At 39.4% G+C, this 17,882-nt stretch overlaps 1 protein-coding gene across 3 annotated transcripts; it reads left to right on the top strand.

The window, feature by feature from the left end:
• The first annotated feature begins 336 nt into the window (after nt 1-336).
• LOC141592397 (uncharacterized) lies at nt 337-2,918 on the top strand. Of its 3 annotated transcripts, none has more exons than XM_074413032.1 (2): nt 337-900; nt 1,199-2,918. In XM_074413032.1, the coding sequence occupies exons 1-2, from the start codon at nt 867-869 to the stop codon at nt 2,722-2,724; spliced, it is 1,560 nt and encodes a 519-aa protein (XP_074269133.1). In that variant the 5' UTR covers nt 337-866; the 3' UTR covers nt 2,725-2,918. The 3 variants fall into 3 exon arrangements, with proteins under 3 accessions (XP_074269133.1, XP_074269132.1, XP_074269134.1); XM_074413031.1 differs by having other exon boundaries at nt 1,190-2,918; XM_074413033.1 differs by lacking the exon at nt 337-900 and adding an exon at nt 911-1,023 and having other exon boundaries at nt 1,190-2,918.
• Nucleotides 2,919-17,882: the final 14,964 nt, after the last annotated feature.

Raw genomic sequence — 17,882 nt, 5'->3', positions numbered from 1 at the left:
ATGGATCTCTCCATTTCGCTCCTCTAAGCCAAATTATTTCCTCTTCAACAAATGTATGATTTGGAGGGGAAATGATCTCCTCCATTTTCCCTCCCCTTCCCTTCCATCCATTTCTCTTCCCTCCTTCTCTCCCTTTCTTTTCCCTCCACTTTTGCTATCCAAACACACCCTAAGATAGTTTTTATTCCCTTAATAATAAGGGAGGCTATTTTCATCTTTTAGGATGTGTTTGGATTGAGAGATTCGGAGGGAAAAGAAAGTGGGGGAGAGTAGGGGATTTGAAATTCCTTATTTGGATAGCAAATGGGGGGGGGAATGAAGAGAGAGAGATTTAGAGGGATTCAATTTCCCTCATCCAAACGTAATCAAAATCTCTTAACAATAGGTAAGATTTAGAGGAAAATTGTATCCAAACACACCCACTCTATTCCCCCTCCCCTTCTCTCCCTTTCCCTTCCCTCATTCTCCCTCCCCTCAATTTCTCTCCAATTTTGCTATCCAAACACAGCCTTAGTCAAATTTGGAACTTATAAATATGACTATATATGTCAATGTATAACTTAGTTTCCGATTTTAAAATGGAAACATCAAGTAAATTAATTGTCCTAGACTCCTATTCTAGATAATAGTGACTAAATATAGTAAACTATCTATTATATATACCCCTAGTTAAACAATCTCCTCTATTCTATTTTGTTTATATGTCTCTTAAGTTGTTCATCGGTGAAGGGTATTTATAATATTTCACCCAAGGGGGAAAGCTTGTGCTAATACTGTTACCACGCATCATCAACCTTTGTTACTCTTTTAAAAAAAAAAAAAAAGGAAAAATAGCATCCATCTTTTATTAGTTTTGCTCCATAGCTATGCAAATGGTCCCCAATAATATCCAAATCCCAGGTCAGTAATTTTCTAATCCTTGGTTTTTATATGTTTTCTATGCTTAATTAGATCTGCTGCTTAGCCAACGGTTTAATTGAACACAAATTGGATTTGAATAATACTCCGCTATCAAGTTATCAAGTAATTTATCAAATTTGTTTGATTTTATCATCATGTCTTCTTTGTTAGGTTCTGTTTTGATGTTATGTTTCATGGAGATGATGTTTTTTTTGTCGGAAGCTAATTATATATGTTTACTCTCCCAAATAAAAAATTAAAATAGCTAATTATATGTTTATATTGTTAGGAGTCACAGTTGTCGCTGATGATGAAGATAAACAAATGAGAGGTGCTATTATTTCTGTTCTAGAGCCTCATGTAACACCAGAAATAATGGTTGATGGCATGAATTCAAAACGGGGTAATACTCATAACCTTGTCGTACCCCCAACTACACCAGATAATATGGTTCACGATGAAAAGTACTCAAGGATACAGTCGAAACGCAGAAAGCCCTCTAACATTGATGGTTTGGTCGAGGAGTTGTTGGTCGAAATATTATGTAGACTCCCGTGTCATAAAAGTGCTTTTATTTGCAAAGCCTTATGCAAGCATTGGGCTGCATTGATCTCCCACCCATTCTTCATCTCTCGATATATAGCTTATAATGTCAGTAAACATAGTACTCTCTGCGCATATAAAAATGGATTATCCAACTATGATGAAGTTAGAATGAAAAAGATGAATGATCGAAAAGTTGGTCTTGTGGTCCGTAAATTTGGAGTCAGAGACACTTGGAAAGGATTGATGATTTATTTCAACGATCCTATACACAATCCCAACAACTTGTCCTTGTATTCTCTCCCAAGGTTGACGAATGGAGGTCTGCCACGTAATCTTACTATTGTTGGAGCGTGTCATGACTTGTTTTTATATCAAAAACATGCTGGTGATCCTGACTATGTCAAGCACAAGCTTCAACTCTACATTAGCAATGCTCAAACTAAGCAGTGGCTTGCACTCCCAACCCTACCTCTTAGTAGTCATGGACCAGTTGGATTGATTTGCGATCCATACTACTTCACCCACAAAGGCAATGTGACACTAAATAATGCATATAACACTTGTATTGTTGTCATCTCTTCTAACACACAAGAATTTGTCACCAACTACCCCGCACACCTTTTATCCCCTAATACAAAGGTATTTTGGCGCGATGTAGTCCTGTTATTGCCTATGAGATGTCGATTACTAGCCTTTTGTCGTCTCTTTTGTATTGGTAGAAAGCTCTGCTTTCAGTGTCAGGATGGTTTGCCTCCGTCAGTTTTGCATGGGTATGCAGGCCGATTAATTAGCTTTGATCCATTTGCCGACAATGATGTTATCAACTGTAGTGCACTCATTTTACCTCCGAGCTTAATGAATAATGCATCCTTTGATGTGTTCCACGAGCGATTATTTACATGTGACTGTGACGATGACGGAAGCTACAGAATTTGGGTCCTTGACGATTACAAAACTGGTAAATGGTCCTTACTACACAACATCAAGGCGCAGGATTGGATCCCTCGTGATCATCGCCTAGCCAAACATGTCAACCAGAATTCATATTTTGGAGCCCCAATCAGTTTCCATCATGTTGTTCCCGATGTTATTTATGTGCTTTGTGATCGTTGGATTGTTTTGTGTAACTTTTCCACGAGGGAGATGGAGGTAATCTCTAAACTACCGAAAGGCTGTAAAAGCATATTTCCCGTTGCTTATTCATATCAGATTACACTTCCATTTTGGCCAACTCCACTCCCCACCTTTCTACCAGATGGTAAAGATGAAGCGAGCTAAGCCTACATTGTACTCCATAGTGAGTTAGGCTTTACCTCTAGAGCGATTATTTGTTTTCCACTGGTAGTTTGATTATTTTTCTTAATTATAAAATTGTTTTATTTTATACACTTTATTTTCTTCAACCTCCCAAAATTATTTCTGAACCAAAGGACAATTGGTGACTACTTGGTGTGTGTGTTTTTTTTTTTTTTTTGATAAGGTAAAGAAATTAGGTTATGTATGGGTGGGATTCGGTAACCTATACTTTTATTGGAGGTTTACTTGTGTAAGGGATTTCTCTACTAAACCTTGTGATGACTTGTGTGCTACTTGTGTCAATACGATTCTACCCTGATCCATATGATATTTCCGAACATATATATGGTGCTTATGGGACATGGAGGGACGAGACAACATTGGTCCAAGTATCATTAGCTTTTTAGTTTGACATTAGACTTTTATTACTTCCGCTTTGCCTTAAACAATTGTATTTAATAATTTTGAGACTTGATTTGTATATATATATTTTGACATTAAACTTGAAACTTTTAATTGGTACTTGATTGTGGTTTTGATTACACTAACTCAGGCGATCGAGATGAGTAAGATGCCATTTACCTTGGCCGGGTAAGTGAGTGTTACCGTTACTCCGTACACCTTAAGAAATGATGTGGAATTTTCAATTATGCATAACAAAAAGCCAAGTGTCATTTGTAGCAACAACACAAAAAACAAAATAGCAGCAACCAATTCAATTTATTCTAAGTAGATAACATCAAATTCATTTGAAATACAACATAATACAACATAATATCAGCATGAAATTAAGGCGCATTTTTTTGGTTTGATCAAAATTATCAATCAACTAAATTGAATTCAATGGAGTTAATCGAATCAATCAATCAACTTAATAGAAATTTGAAATTTGAATCGAAATGAAATAATAATACTCCCTCATATTCACTATATTCTTCCCCTTTTCTTTTTGCACAAGAAATAAGAAAGTGAATTTGGACCACACAAAACACACTACCCCACATGCAATTTAATTTGGAAGAAAACCAGAATAATCTGAATAAGGAAATATGGAAGAATATAGTGAATATGAGGGAGTAATAATAATAATAATAATAATAATAATAATAATAATAATAATAATAATAATAATAATAATAATAATAATAATAATAATAATAATAATAAGAGAGAGGAGAGGCGATCATCAGGTGATCACGACTGCCGTCAACGTCTGCTTCACTGCCGCGCGTTTCTTCACCACCAGGATCGCGCCACGCCCCCCTTCTTAACGCTTGTCGCGTTAGGGTTCGAGTTAGGGTTCAGGTGGGTTTTTATTGCGGTTTTTGTGTCGTCATTAGGTGATCGTTTTTCTCCTCTAGGGCATCGATTGTGCTCTCATCCGCCGTTGACTGCCGCCATCCACCCCACGTCGACCATTTGGACCTCACGTCGCCGGTCAGGGGAAGGAGTTGTGGTTGTTTCACGGTGGTTTTCTGGGTTGCAGGGGTTTCGTGCAGCGTTTTCATTTTCTCAGGCGGCATTGTCGCCATTTCTGCGATCATTGTTTGTCCTGCGCCACCACCCTTTGGCTTTCCGACCTCAAGTCACCGCCATTCTTTGTGGTGGTTTGACGTGTTGCCCTGCCAGTGAGTGTTTCCTTTTTCTTTACCTTTTTGTTTCTCGTTTTTTTCGGTTTCGGGTTTTGTTTCTTTTTTTTCTTTTTGCGGCGGTGGTCTGGTGGTTCCCCGGTTCTGTGATCAGCCGCTGCATCCTAGGCTTTGGTGCGTGTGGGTGTAGTGGTGTTGGTTGTTGGGGCTCGGAAAGTGCGGTTCTTCTAGGGCTTTTGTCAACCATTTTTGGGTGGTTGGTGTGTTGGTCGCCCTAGGTTTGTTCTTTTACCGTCTTGCGCGAGGAAGGGTGTTGGGTTTCTGTCCTTTAATGCCCGAGCTTGTTCGGTACCATTGTCCTTTTTCGAGTCTTCATGGGTGTCGGGATGGTTTCGGTAAGGGCCTTACAAAGGCAGCTTGGAAGAAACATTTGCAGGACCGACATTGTCATGACGGGCGTTGGACCTTACGCGGCGGACTCTTTCGATAGTTTGACCTTTATTCCAATGCCGAGAGTTCTTTGAGACGGATGGGGCTCTGGTTGTGTGGGGTGTGTTTTATGACCCATACTCTTGGTGCTAGATGTCGGCATAATCGGGGTGATATTGTGGAGCATCCGGTGTGTGTTGATGGCATTTACACCTTCCATATTCATGGTATTCCGAGACATTTGGCTCCTTCTACTTCGGTTTCTTCTGATGATAGTGTGGAGCTCGTTCGGTGGTCTATATCTTCGTTGGATCGTTTCTTTGTCTTTGGGCCTTCGCCTTTGTGAAATCTATTCCTCCTAAGTGTCGTCTTGGGTTTGCTCGGGCTTTGAAAGGGGCCTTGGATGCGGTGTTTGATGCCCTTAGTGATCTCTCCCGCTGGGTTCGTTTGCTTGCTTTACCTCTTTGTTTGCTCAGGACTTTCGCTCCTCGGAGTAATCATGAGTGTCGGACTGCTATTCGGCGTCAGCATTAGGAGGAGAGTATTGTCAGGGCTATTCTTGCTTGGGGGACACCTGGGGGGGTTTGCAGTTGTTACAGGAGTGCTTTGATGAGGGTCCTTCTTCTTTTTCTGTGGATGAGGATCTCGATTTGAGTGACCTTAACCTCCGCCAATGCCGGCGGAAGATTTCGATGGTCATTATCACTCTTTCAACACGAGTGCTTTCTTCCTCTGGGGTCGCCCCCTACTCCGATGCCACTCTCGTGGCCCTGCGTGAGAAGCATCCTGTCGCCCCGCCTCCTTCATTGCCTCCTCTGTCTGGGGATCATCATCCTCTAGTTGCCTCTTCCGCGGTGGTCTTGGATATGATTCGGAGCTTCCCTCGTGGTACTTCTTGTGGGAGGGATGGTTTTCGTGCCCGACACCTTATGGATTTGTTTGAGTGGCGGCTGCTTTGTGGCTATCTCCGATGATTTGATCACTTCTATTACTAGGGTGGTTAATCTTTTTCTTGAGGGTCGGTGCCCTCTTCCCCTGGGTGAGTACATTGCCAGCGCCCCTCTCACACCACTCGTTAAACCGGGTGGTGGAGTTCGTCCTATTCTTTGTCGGTGCGGTCAGGAGACGGCTTGTCTCTAAGGTTGGTGCTTCTATGGTTGGCCCGTCCTTATCTTCTTATTTTGATGGGCTTGATTCGGGGTGGGTGTGTCCGGTGGAGGAGAGGCTATCTTGCATGCCTTGAACCGGCTCATTGAGGTTCGGGGAACAGGTGGGGCTTTCTATGTTCTTTGGTTGATTTCCGAGAATCGTTCAACCTTGTTGACCGTTCGACCATGCTTCAGGAGGTCCGCCGTCGGTGCCCGGCTCTCTCCCGTTGGGTGGAGTTTTGTTATTCCAGCCCGGCCCGCCTTTTTTATGGGGAGCACTGGCTTGTGGTCTTGTCGGGGTGTTCAGAGGGTGATCCTTTGGGGCCTTTGCTTTTCGCGTTGGTTTTGCATCCTTTGGTTTGCAAGATCCGGGACACTTTTGACCTCACTTTGCAGGCCTGGTACTTAGATGATGACACCATTGTGGGAGATACTTTGGAGGTGGGGAAGGTGTTGGACATGATTAGGTTGGATGGCCCTCGTTTTGGTTTACACCTAAATGTCTCCAAGACGGAGGTCTTTTGGCCTGTTGAGGATCCACGGAGCCGGCTTCCGGGGGTTTTCCCCACTTCTATTTCACGGCCGTTGCGTGGTGTTACAGTTTTGGGAGGACCGGTCAGTACTTGTCCTGGTTTTAGCAGTGAGATTGTGGCGACGAGAGTAACTAAGACCATTGAGCTGATGGACTTGGTTGCGAGGATTGAGGACCCGCAGTGTGAGTTGCTTCTTCTTCGAGCTTGTACTGGTATATCTAAGCTCTACTTCTCCCTTCGTACTTGCTCCCCTAGTGTTTTTGGGTTTGTCCATCTTCCTTTTGATGTCGCTCTGCGTTCTAGCTTGGAACGTATTGTCACCGCGTTAGGGCCGGGTTTTGGGGATTGGCAGTGGCGCCTTGCTACATTCCCTTTTCATCTTGGTGGACTTGGTGTCTATGCGGCGGGAGATGTTTTATTTTATGCTTTTATTGCGTCCCGCTTGCAGTCTGCTGGTTTGCAGGCTAAGCTCCTCGGCCCTTCTCGTGTTGTAGGCTGCCGGCCCCGCTTTTGATGATGCCGCGCGGTGTTTCTGCGCGACTACGAGGTTCGATATATTAGGTCACCCTAGTGAAATTGCGCCCCAAACTTATGAAGAAATTGGCGGATATTTATTTCACGACGGTTGCTCTTGCCTCGTAGTCTGTTTTCTCTTTGACACCTCGCCGGATCGCTCTATGGCGGTCTCGGCGGGTTCCCACTCCTCGATTGGTTACGTGCGGTTCCTATCTCGGGGTTGGGGCGGACTATGAACGGGAGGACTTACCGTAGTGTCTTTGGGGTATCGTGCAGGTGTTCCGTTATTCACGGTATCTAGGCCTGTCCCGCTTGCTCTCGGGTTTTTTTGGGGATGTTTTTGGTGACCACGCTGTTTCTTGTCTTGGTCTTGTGGGCGTTAAACATCGGCATAACCTTGTCCGGGACACTCTTTTCGACATCTGCTATAGATCTGGTATTACTGCGGGGAAGGAGGTTGATATCGGTTTGGTTGATGGGCATGGGGGCTCTCTTCGTCCTGCGGATTTATTGCTTTATTCTTGGGACGGGGCGTGATGTGTGCGTCGACCGACGGGTTCTTCACCTTTGACTCGGACGGGTTGGCGATTTTGTGCGGGCGGGTTGTCGGCGATCTTTGCTCGGCGAAAGTGTGCTAAGTATGGGGATTTGTGCGCGGTGGCGGGTTATGGTTTCCTACCTTTCTCTTTCTCTTCACTTGGGGAGTTGAGTTCGGATCTTTGTTGCCTTGCTCAAGCGGATCCGAAAATTCTCGGTATCTCGGGATCTTTGGGGCTCGGGTAGCCGCTTACATTTTTACTCGTATTAGCTTTACTATTGCTAAGGGTGTGGGAGCCCAGATTGTCTCTCGGCTCCCCACCAATTTCATGTAAACCTTTTATTTTTATTATAATGAAAGCTGCGCGCATTTTATAATAAAAAAAAAAAATAATAATAATAATAATAATAATAATAATAATAATAATAATAATTGTTCCGGGTGTAATTCCAGAGCAAGTATTGTTACCACCCGTGGCTTGTAGAATGATGTCTTGAGTTGGATTCCTCGTCTCTATTGTTCCTCTCGGCCTCTCCTGCAACAATGAACGAACTGAGGGCTTGGCTTTGTGCCAAGCGTACTCACTCCGACGCTCAAGTCAGTGAACTTAGAGGGATAAGTCGTTATTACTTGGCTAAGGATATATTGTAGAGAGATAAGGAAGATATTACCGGATAAATAGTGATTCTTAGGTTAATTCTTGGTCCCTTTCCTCAATGAAGGTTGAGGAGTATTTATAGGCTTTCACCTTTTGTCACGTAGTGGCCAAGTGGCCAAGTGGCTAGCAGGTAGAAAGACCGTTCTACCCTCGGCCGATGGACCTATGGCAGGCCGGCCGAGGCTCTTGGATATGAGTACGCGGATATGTGTCCCGGGGTGGTTGCCGGCCGAGACCCAGTGACAGCCGATGGGTTGCATCGGCTAGACCCCATCTAAGTCGTTGACTTTCTTTGTGGATATCCTTGACCTTGCTCAATATGTTGACTTGGTCGGTGGTGCGAATATGCCCCATCAATTTGGCCCCAGCGTAGTCTATGTCGTGGTATGGGCTCCGATGTATCTTTGAGCGTATATTCTGCGCAAGTAATTTACGAAATTTTTACTCAGATCGGCTTCTTCTATCTCGGCCTGGTTCTTATTAGGCCGTACCATATATATCCCCCTCCGCATGGATGTGTAAAGGACATCCGATGTGGAAGAGAAAGTGACGCTGGCCGAGACCAGGGTTGAGAGTGCCGGTTGTTTTTGATTGCCCCCAGGCCGGTGCTCCCTAGCATGTGCACCGAATTCCGGGATCTGGCCGAAGAAGCTGCCAGGGAAGTGATTGAGGAGCTCTTCCCTCTTGCTGGTTCCTTTCCGTGGGGCAAATTTGACGAGCTGTTTGACGATAAGCTCGAAGCTAAGGAGAAGGCCGTGGAGGAGAAGGCCAAGGAGGCGGTGAGGGTGAAGATAGAAAAGGAGGCGGCCGCGGAGAGTGCGACCCTTCTTTGAGAAGACTAAGGCGGCCAAGGAGGAAGCCGAGAGGGCAAGGGGCAAGAGAGAGGCTGCCGAGGCTAAGGCCGAGGCTGCCGGCCGAGGTCGCTAAGAACGCCGCTGGGTTGCCCATCGAAGAAGATCTTTTACCGCTGCGATGGTAAGCGACAACGAACAGCATAGGGAGACGGGCGGTCGTCACCGGGCTCACCCGGCGTCTCGGATAGCCACTGTTCGGGAGCCAATTATTAAGCCTTCCCTCCCTGCCATTTTTGGCGCTTCAAATGATACCTGTAATCTTTTGTTATTCTTTTCCTTGTATTTTGTACAACTTTGGTAGGTTGTGTTTTGGCTTATCCTTATGGGGACGGCCGTCGTCTGTATTCTCCTCACTTGTAACTTATCATTTTTAATAAGAGTTCGTTTCTTTTGTCTTCGGCTTGGCCGAGGTCTTTACCTCACTTTGAGTTTCCTTGCGCTAATAGTTGAGCGTATCAACCGTACTTAGCGTCTTCACTTTGCCTCCGGCTTGGCGGGGTTTTTTTTTTTTTTGTCTTCGTCGAGTTGCCTTTTTGTTTCCGCCTCGGCCGGGCGCGATCTAGAGTGCGCATCTCAACTGCGTTTAAACGCTTTTAAGGCGTTTTGATCGTTTCTGCGAGTATCAATCTATGTTGGCCGTAATCGCCGGCGTCGCTACGAGGGTGATTGCGCTCTTGTCGGTGTGACGGTGTGAGCCAGCGTACGCTTAATGGTAATGACGGCGCTCTTGTCGATGTGACAGTGTGAGTGGCGTTTTATTTCTTGATGACGGCGTGGCGTCTACCACTTGAGTGATCGCGACGGCGTCTACCTCTTGGGGTGACTGGCTAGTGGCGTCTACTACTTGGGGTGACTGCGACGGCGCCCGCTTCTTTATGGAGACTGCCGCTCTTGTCGGTGTGACAGTGTGAGCTGGCGTCTTATTTCTTGATGACGGCCGTGGCGTCTACTACTTGGGGTGACTGCGACGGCGTCTGCTTCTTTATGGAGACTGCCGCTCTTGTCGGTGTGACAGCGTGAGCCGGCATCTTCTTCCTGTTAATGACTGATGGGGAAAAAATGGACATTTTGATGGAAGACTTGGACGATTTTTCATTAGGTATAAACATGCGTTGGGGTGCCCACAGCTATCTTGGACACCTCCGCCGCTACACAAAGTTTTCCCGAGATTACCAGCGTCCTAATGGCTCATCAAAGGCACACCTTCCCAGTCAGCCGCTAGTTGCATCCATGAGGTCGCCCTCCTGTTGTAAGGATGGACTTTTTCCTTTCTCTGACTTCTTTGCCACTTTGAGGGATTGCATGTTGCATCCTCCGCGCTATCCGGACGTTGACCACCTCGTCCTTTTCGTCCTTGGAGACGAGCTTATGCGCTTCCCCCCGGTCCGAGACGTACATCAGTGTTAGGGCCCGGATGGACATCACTGCGTCGGCCTCGCTCAGAGTGACTCGGCCTATGAGAACGTTGTAGGCGGACGAGCCGTCAATGACTACGAACTCGGCTAGGACATTCTTAGCCGCATTCCCTTCGCCGAACATCATAGGCAGTATTATTGACCCCAGTGGTACCAGGCCGGCCCCAGAGAAGCTGTATAGTGGATTGGTGCAGGGGCTTAAGTCCTTGACTCTCAGACCGAGGCTGAGGAAGCACTCCCTGAACATGATGTTCGTGTAGGCGCCCGTGTCAATCAGACACCTCTTGACCAGGTGGTTGGATATGTCCAAATTGACTACAAGTGGGTCGCTGTGAGGAGCGATGAATCCTTCGTAGTCCTTCCTTCCAATAGTCATATCGGGGATGTTGGAAGCGGGGATCGCTATGTTGGGCACAAAGTTGATGGCCTGATATAGCTCGTTCAGGTGCCGTTTGTGCCCATGAGCGGACCCTCCGTTCTCGTTGCCCCCGATGACAACATGGATCACTCCTATCCGTTCGAAGACGGATTTCTTATCTGAACTGCTGGCGTCAGTCTTTTGGCCTTTGGCAACGTACTTGTCGAGGCTCCCCTTCCGGATCAGTTCTTCAATGGCATTCTTCGAGATGCGGCGATTGTCGATAAGGTGACCGGTGTGGCCGTGGTACTCACGATGCGCTCGTGTCACCGTATCCCTTCGGCAAGGGGGGCCTTTCCCACTTCTGGCCCTCGTGCTTGCTCAGGGCGAAGACCTCGGCGGCCGATACGACGAGGGGGGTTTTATCATTATACCGCCTGGGTGGTACGATCCCGAACTCCACCTGGCGCCCGTCGAGTCCTTTTCTGGCAGAGTTATCGAGGCCGTGACTCGTTATTGTCACGGCGTCTTTCACCAGACCGTGACCGATCATTGCCACGGCGTCCTTCATCCGGGTTGTCCTCCCGGCGCTCTTCTTTTCGAGGGTTTGGCCTCGCTAGGGCCTACCCGGGTTTTGTGATAGTCCTCCACTTTAATGGCTCGATCGACCAATTGTCCGCGGCGTCAAAGGTCGAGCCGCCGCATTTGATGAGCTCGTTTTTAGGTCTCCCCTTGGGAGGCCTTTCATCAGCCGCGAAGGCTGCCCGGTTCATTGTTCGACTCACGAATTTGTTTGAACCTTGGCGTCGAATCTCTTCACATAGCTTCGGAGAGACTCGCCTCCCTCTGTCGATAGTCGGGAGGTCCGATGTCTCCACGGCCCTCCTCTTGTTGCGGGAATATTTGGGCTAGGAACGCGTCCTTTAGGTCGGCGTAACGATACCGACCGTCGGGTAGCCCCTTGTACCAACTCTATGCCATCCCATGCAGTGTCGTTGGGAAGATTCGGCACCAAACCTCATCAGGTTGCTCCCATACTGACATGTGAGACTCGTAAGCCTCGACGTGGTCGGTCGGGTCACCTTCCCCTTTGTATGCTATAGGTGGTAACTTCACTTAGTCGACCAGGGTATCTAGGACGTGGCGGCGAGGGGCTGTCGACCACATGTCGGACGACACGCGGCGATCGGCTCCTTGCATTCCTAGTCCGGCTTCTCTCCTCGTAGCGAGAAGGACTTCTCCTCCGACTCTGGTGAGTCGGGCTTCTTCTCCAACTCTGACGAGTTGGGCTTCTTTCGCTCCTCCGGGGTGTGCCTCGTTCGTGCCGCGGCGACGCAGTCTTCTCACGAGTGCGAGAAGGACTTAGGTCTACCACGACCACTTTGGGCTCCCCGGTGTCTTGACAGGTCGACTTCTCCTAATGCTCCGTTCAAGTTTCTTGGGGTCACGTTTTGGGCCCTGGCCTCTGGACGGTTTCCGCCGCTCTTGTCGGCGTGACAAGATGAGCGGGCGTGCTCCCAGTAGGTCCAGGAGCATCTTCGATTTTCTTTGCGTCAACCACATGCCCCATGATGGTGACCAGTCGACAGCGGCGAGTGTCTGTATTATTGGCATCCCGTACTCGGTTGAATCACTTGGCCGGCGGAGGGTTGCACTACTCAGTTTTGGGGACGGTATCATCTTGGTAGAATTCGGTTTCGTCAGTCACGAATGCCTCTTGTTGTTTCGACATCTTCTTGGCTTTTGGGGTGGGTTTTTTTGTGTGTATATTTTTGTTTGGGAATGAATGTGACTAGCTTCTAGTGTCTCTTCCCACAGACGGCGCCAATTGTTCCGGGTGTAATTCCAGAGCAAGTATTGTTACCACCCGTGGCTTGTAGAATGATGTCTTGAGTTGGATTCCTCGTCTCTATTGTTCCTCTCGGCCTCTCCCCGCAACAATGAACGAACCGAGGGCTTGGCTTTGTGCCAAGCGTACTCACTCCGACGCTCAAGTCAGTGAACTTAGAGGGATAAGTCGTTATTACTTGGCTAAGGATATATTGTAGAGAGATAAGGAAGATATTACCGGATGAATAATGATTCTTAGGTTAATTCTTGGTCCCTTTCCTCAATGAAGGTTGAAGAGTATTTATAGGTTTTCACCTTTTGTCACGTAGTGGCCAAGTGGCCAAGTGGCTAGCAGGTGGAAAAAGACCGTTCTACCCTCGGCCGATGGACCTATGGCGGGCGTAGGGGTCTTGGATATGAGTACGCGGATATGTGTCCCGGTGGTTTGCCAGGCCGAGACCCAGGTGACAGGCCGATGGGTTGCATCGGCTAGACTATCTAAGTCGTTGACTTTCTTTGTGGATATCCTTGACCTTGCTCAATATGTTGACTTGGTCGGCGGTGCGAATATGCCCCAATAATAATAATAATAATAATAATAATAATAATAATAATAATAATAATAATAATAATAATAATAATAATAATAATAATAATAATCATAATAATAATAATAATAATAATAATAATAATAATAATAATAATAATAATAATAATAATAATAATAATAATAATAATAATAATAATAATAATAATAATAATAATAATAATAATAATAATAATAATAATAATAATAATAATAATAATAATAATAATAATAATAATAATAATAATAATAATAATAATAATAATAATAATAATAATAATAATAATAATAATAATAATAATAATAATAATAATAATAATAATAATAAGGGTGTGGGAGCCCAGCTTGTTTCTCGGCTCCCCACCAATTTCATGTAAACTTTTATTCTTATTTTAATGAAAGTCATAAGCATCCCATAATAATAATAATAATAATAATAATAATAATAATAATAATAATAATAATAATAATAATAATAATAATAATAATAATAATAATAATAATAATAATAATAATAATAATAATAATAATAATAATAATAATAATAATAATAATAATAATAATAATAATAATAATAATAATAATAATAATAATAATAATAATAATAATAATAATAATAATAATAATAATAATAATAATAATAATAATAATAATAATAATAATAATAATAATAATAATAATAATAATAATAATAATAATAATAATAATAATAATAATAATAATAATAATAATAATAATAATAATAATAATAATAATAATAATAATAATAATAATAATAATAATAATAATAATAATAATAATAATAATAATAATAATAATAATAATAATAATAATAATAATAATAATAATAATAATAATAATAATAATAATAATAATAATAATAATAATAATAATAATAATAATAATAATAATAATAATAATAATAATAATAATAATAATAATAATAATAATAATAATAATAATAATAATAATAATAATAATAATAATAATAATAATAATAATAATAATAATAATAATAATAATAATAATAATAATAATAATAATAATAATAATAATAATAATAATAATAATAATAATAATAATAATAATAATAATAATAATAATAATAATAATAATAATAATAATAATAATAATAATAATAATAATAATAATAATAATAATAATAATAATAATAATAATAATAATAATAATAATAATAATAATAATAATAATAATAATAATAATAATAATAATAATAATAATAATAATAATAATAATAATAATAATAATAATAATAATAATAATAATAATAATAATAATAATAATAATAATAATAATAATAATAATAATAATAATAGGGCTCGGGTGGCCGCTTACATTTTTACTAGACTTAGCTTTACTATTGCTAAGGGTGTGGGAGCCCAGATTGTCTCTTGGCTCCCTACCAATTTCATGTAAACTTTTATTTTTATTTTAATGAAAGTTGCGCGCACCCTTCAATAAATAATAATAATAATAATAATAACAACAACAATAACAATAACAATAATACCAATAATAATAATAATAAATGTTATAATAATATTATTCATTATTATTATTAATAATAATAAAATATCAATATAATATAATAATAATCTAATAAGTAATATAAAAAATAAAATAGTAATATAATAATAAATATAATAATAATAATAATAATATATTAGTAATATAAATAATATTATTAATAATATTATAATATATTAAATAATATAATATATTAATAATAATAATAATAACTAAAAAATAAATATGATAAGTATAATATAAATATTATAAATAATAATAATTAATATAAATAGTAATAATATTAATAATAGATGTAATATAATAATTAATTAATATAATATTAATAAATATGTTATTAATAATATTAATAAAAATGAATATATTAATAAAATAATAAATATAATATAATAACAATAATAATAATAATAATAGTAATAATAAAAATAAATATTAATACCCTAATATTGCCATTAATCATAATAATATAATAATAAATAAATAAATATAATAAATATAAATAGTAATATAATAAATATTAAAAATAATAACAATAGTAAATAAATTAATGTAATAATAATTATAACAATAAGAATATAAAATAAGAATAATAATATTAATGTTGAAATAAACTACTCTGAACTGAACTAAACTGAACTGAACTGAACTGAATGGAGTTGAACTGAACTGAACTTATTAAAACTGAAATTAAGTCCAAAAGAACAGGGCTTAAGTGGATTATTTGAGTAGGAATAAATTTGCAATTCTCCTTAAAAAAACCATTATGCATATTGCAATTCATTAGAGCATCCCAAGAACAATTTTTTTTGTGGGGAGGGTTATGTGGATCCTCAACCCCTGGACCTCTTGGTAAGATAATATTTCTTACAAAAACTTTCCCCAACAATAATTAATACAATTAATTTTAGGCGAGTCTAATTAAATGGAAAAGAGAAAAATAAATACCACAGGTTAATTTTCTAATGGTTTGGGCCAATTAAAATACATGAGACCCTTGTAAGATTAATTTTGAAACTCATCATGTTTGGATAAGTGTGACAAAAAGTCATCTTTTAATAAAATGTTTTTGTTATTAAGGTATGATGAGTGTAAAATTATCATCTTTAGATATAGATGTTTTTGTTGAGTGCCACAAATGTAATTAATTGGTATAGTTAAGGAGGTGTAGTTAAGAAGGGAAAGGGGAAGCTATTCGTTCGTATAGAAATATGGGAGGAGTTTAACTTGCAAGGAACTAGGTTTATGACTCGTGAAATTCACTGGTTTATCTGTTTTAGTTTTGATATTTTTATCGTATGGTTAAAATTTGTTCGAGCAATGAGTTGTTGATCCATTTAAAAATATACAGTTTTGAAATACATAGAAATTAGTTAGTTAATACCTTATTTCTTTAAGAACTTTGGTTTATTTTTTTAAATCGAATCCTGCAAGTGACAATGTGGTAGCTACTAATTTTGAGAAACTTGACAACGGAGCAATGACAAAGATGAGTCATTATATATACGTGTGTTTTACTCCGCAATATAATAAAGTGAGTATTTTAAATATTAAAAGTTGAAACCATCCGTATATAATAAATTCCTTATGGAAAAATCTTCAATGACGCCTTATAAGGTTGTAAACTCAATACCTCAGTATAGTCATCTACAAATTATTTCCAAACCTCTCCATCAACCCTCCCATAGAAATATCTTTGAAGTCTTATCACCACGTGCATGCTTCAATTATTATTTACATCCGAAAAATATTTAGTATATCCATAGAAAAATATTAGATACGATTCAACGTTATGGTCGGTATCTACTCCATGTATTACGTATTAAATTTTCATTTCAATTGCTCAATAATCTAAAAAATTATATTCCCTAAATCCGAATTCCAAAAGGTTCATAAAATTTTTAAGTTCCTTATTACTATTTCAAGAATTTGATCCATCTCTTGTTATACTTATGTCCACGATCCTATAGAAAAATAAAAATAGTATTAAAGACTATAAAATAATCTCTTCCGGTTTTGGAAAAAAAAAACACATAAACTTAAAAATATACGGATTAGAATTTAGAAACCATACTATTTAATATTTATCTGAAGGTTCACTTTCGCTTCCTTTTAATACGCTTCCTTTTAGTACATGCCTTGATAATAGTTCATATGAAATGAAAAAGAAAAATATATGTTAGAGATGATTATACTCATGAATACAAAAATACAAATTCAAATAGGTTGATCGGAAAAGCATAATAGTAAAATTACACAACAATATACGCTTAATAACAAATTTAAAGAAATATTATAAGATCTCCATTTTGAGATCAACGATCATCTTATAATGGTTAAAAAAGCTTAAACCACTTAAAAAAGTAAAGTAAATTTTATAGAAAAACAATCAAAAGGTGGGAGTTGGAGAAAACTTAAATTGAAAGAGGAAATGACATAAATTAAAATGATTAATTATTGTCATGATGGTTTAAAAGGTAAATTGTGAAATTTAAAAGATTTTTCATTCAATTATTTGTACTTATTTATTCACCATTAATTATGAGAGTAGTTTTTTTTTTTTTTTTTTTTTTTTTTGAAAATTATGAGAGTAAGTTTATGTATTATTCCTGTTTTGACAAAAAAAAAACACATAAACTTAAAAACATACGAAGTAGATTTTCGAAATCATACTATTTAATATTTACCCGAAGGTTCACTTTCGCTTCCTTTTATTACATGCCTTGATAATAGTTCATATAAAATGAAAAAGAAAAATATATGTTAGAGATGATTATACTCGTGAATAGAAAAATACAAATTCAAATAGGTTGATCGGGAAACTATAATAGTAAAATTACACCACAATATACGTTTAACAAATTAAAAGAAATATTATAAGACTTCTATTTTGAGATCAACAATCATCCATTATTTATCAGTTTCTACCTTCCGTTTTTTTACCTTTAATTTTATCTCGATTTCGTGCCTTTTGTATTTCTTCCTTCTTCAGATTACCCACGTGATGGTTTGCCTTATCTGTATTCACATACGTTTCATGGTGCTTTAAAATTATATAAAAAATATACATTGACCAAAAGATAAAACATCAACCTGGCAAAAACTTGACAAACGAATCAAAACATTGTCACATCTAAGTCA

The sequence above is a fragment of the Silene latifolia genome, chromosome 7, assembly GCF_048544455.1.
Source record: "Silene latifolia isolate original U9 population chromosome 7, ASM4854445v1, whole genome shotgun sequence".
NCBI lineage: Eukaryota > Viridiplantae > Streptophyta > Magnoliopsida > Caryophyllales > Caryophyllaceae > Silene > Silene latifolia.
Note: the sequence above shows the minus strand (reverse complement) of the source record. Positions and strands in the feature narration are given on the sequence as shown.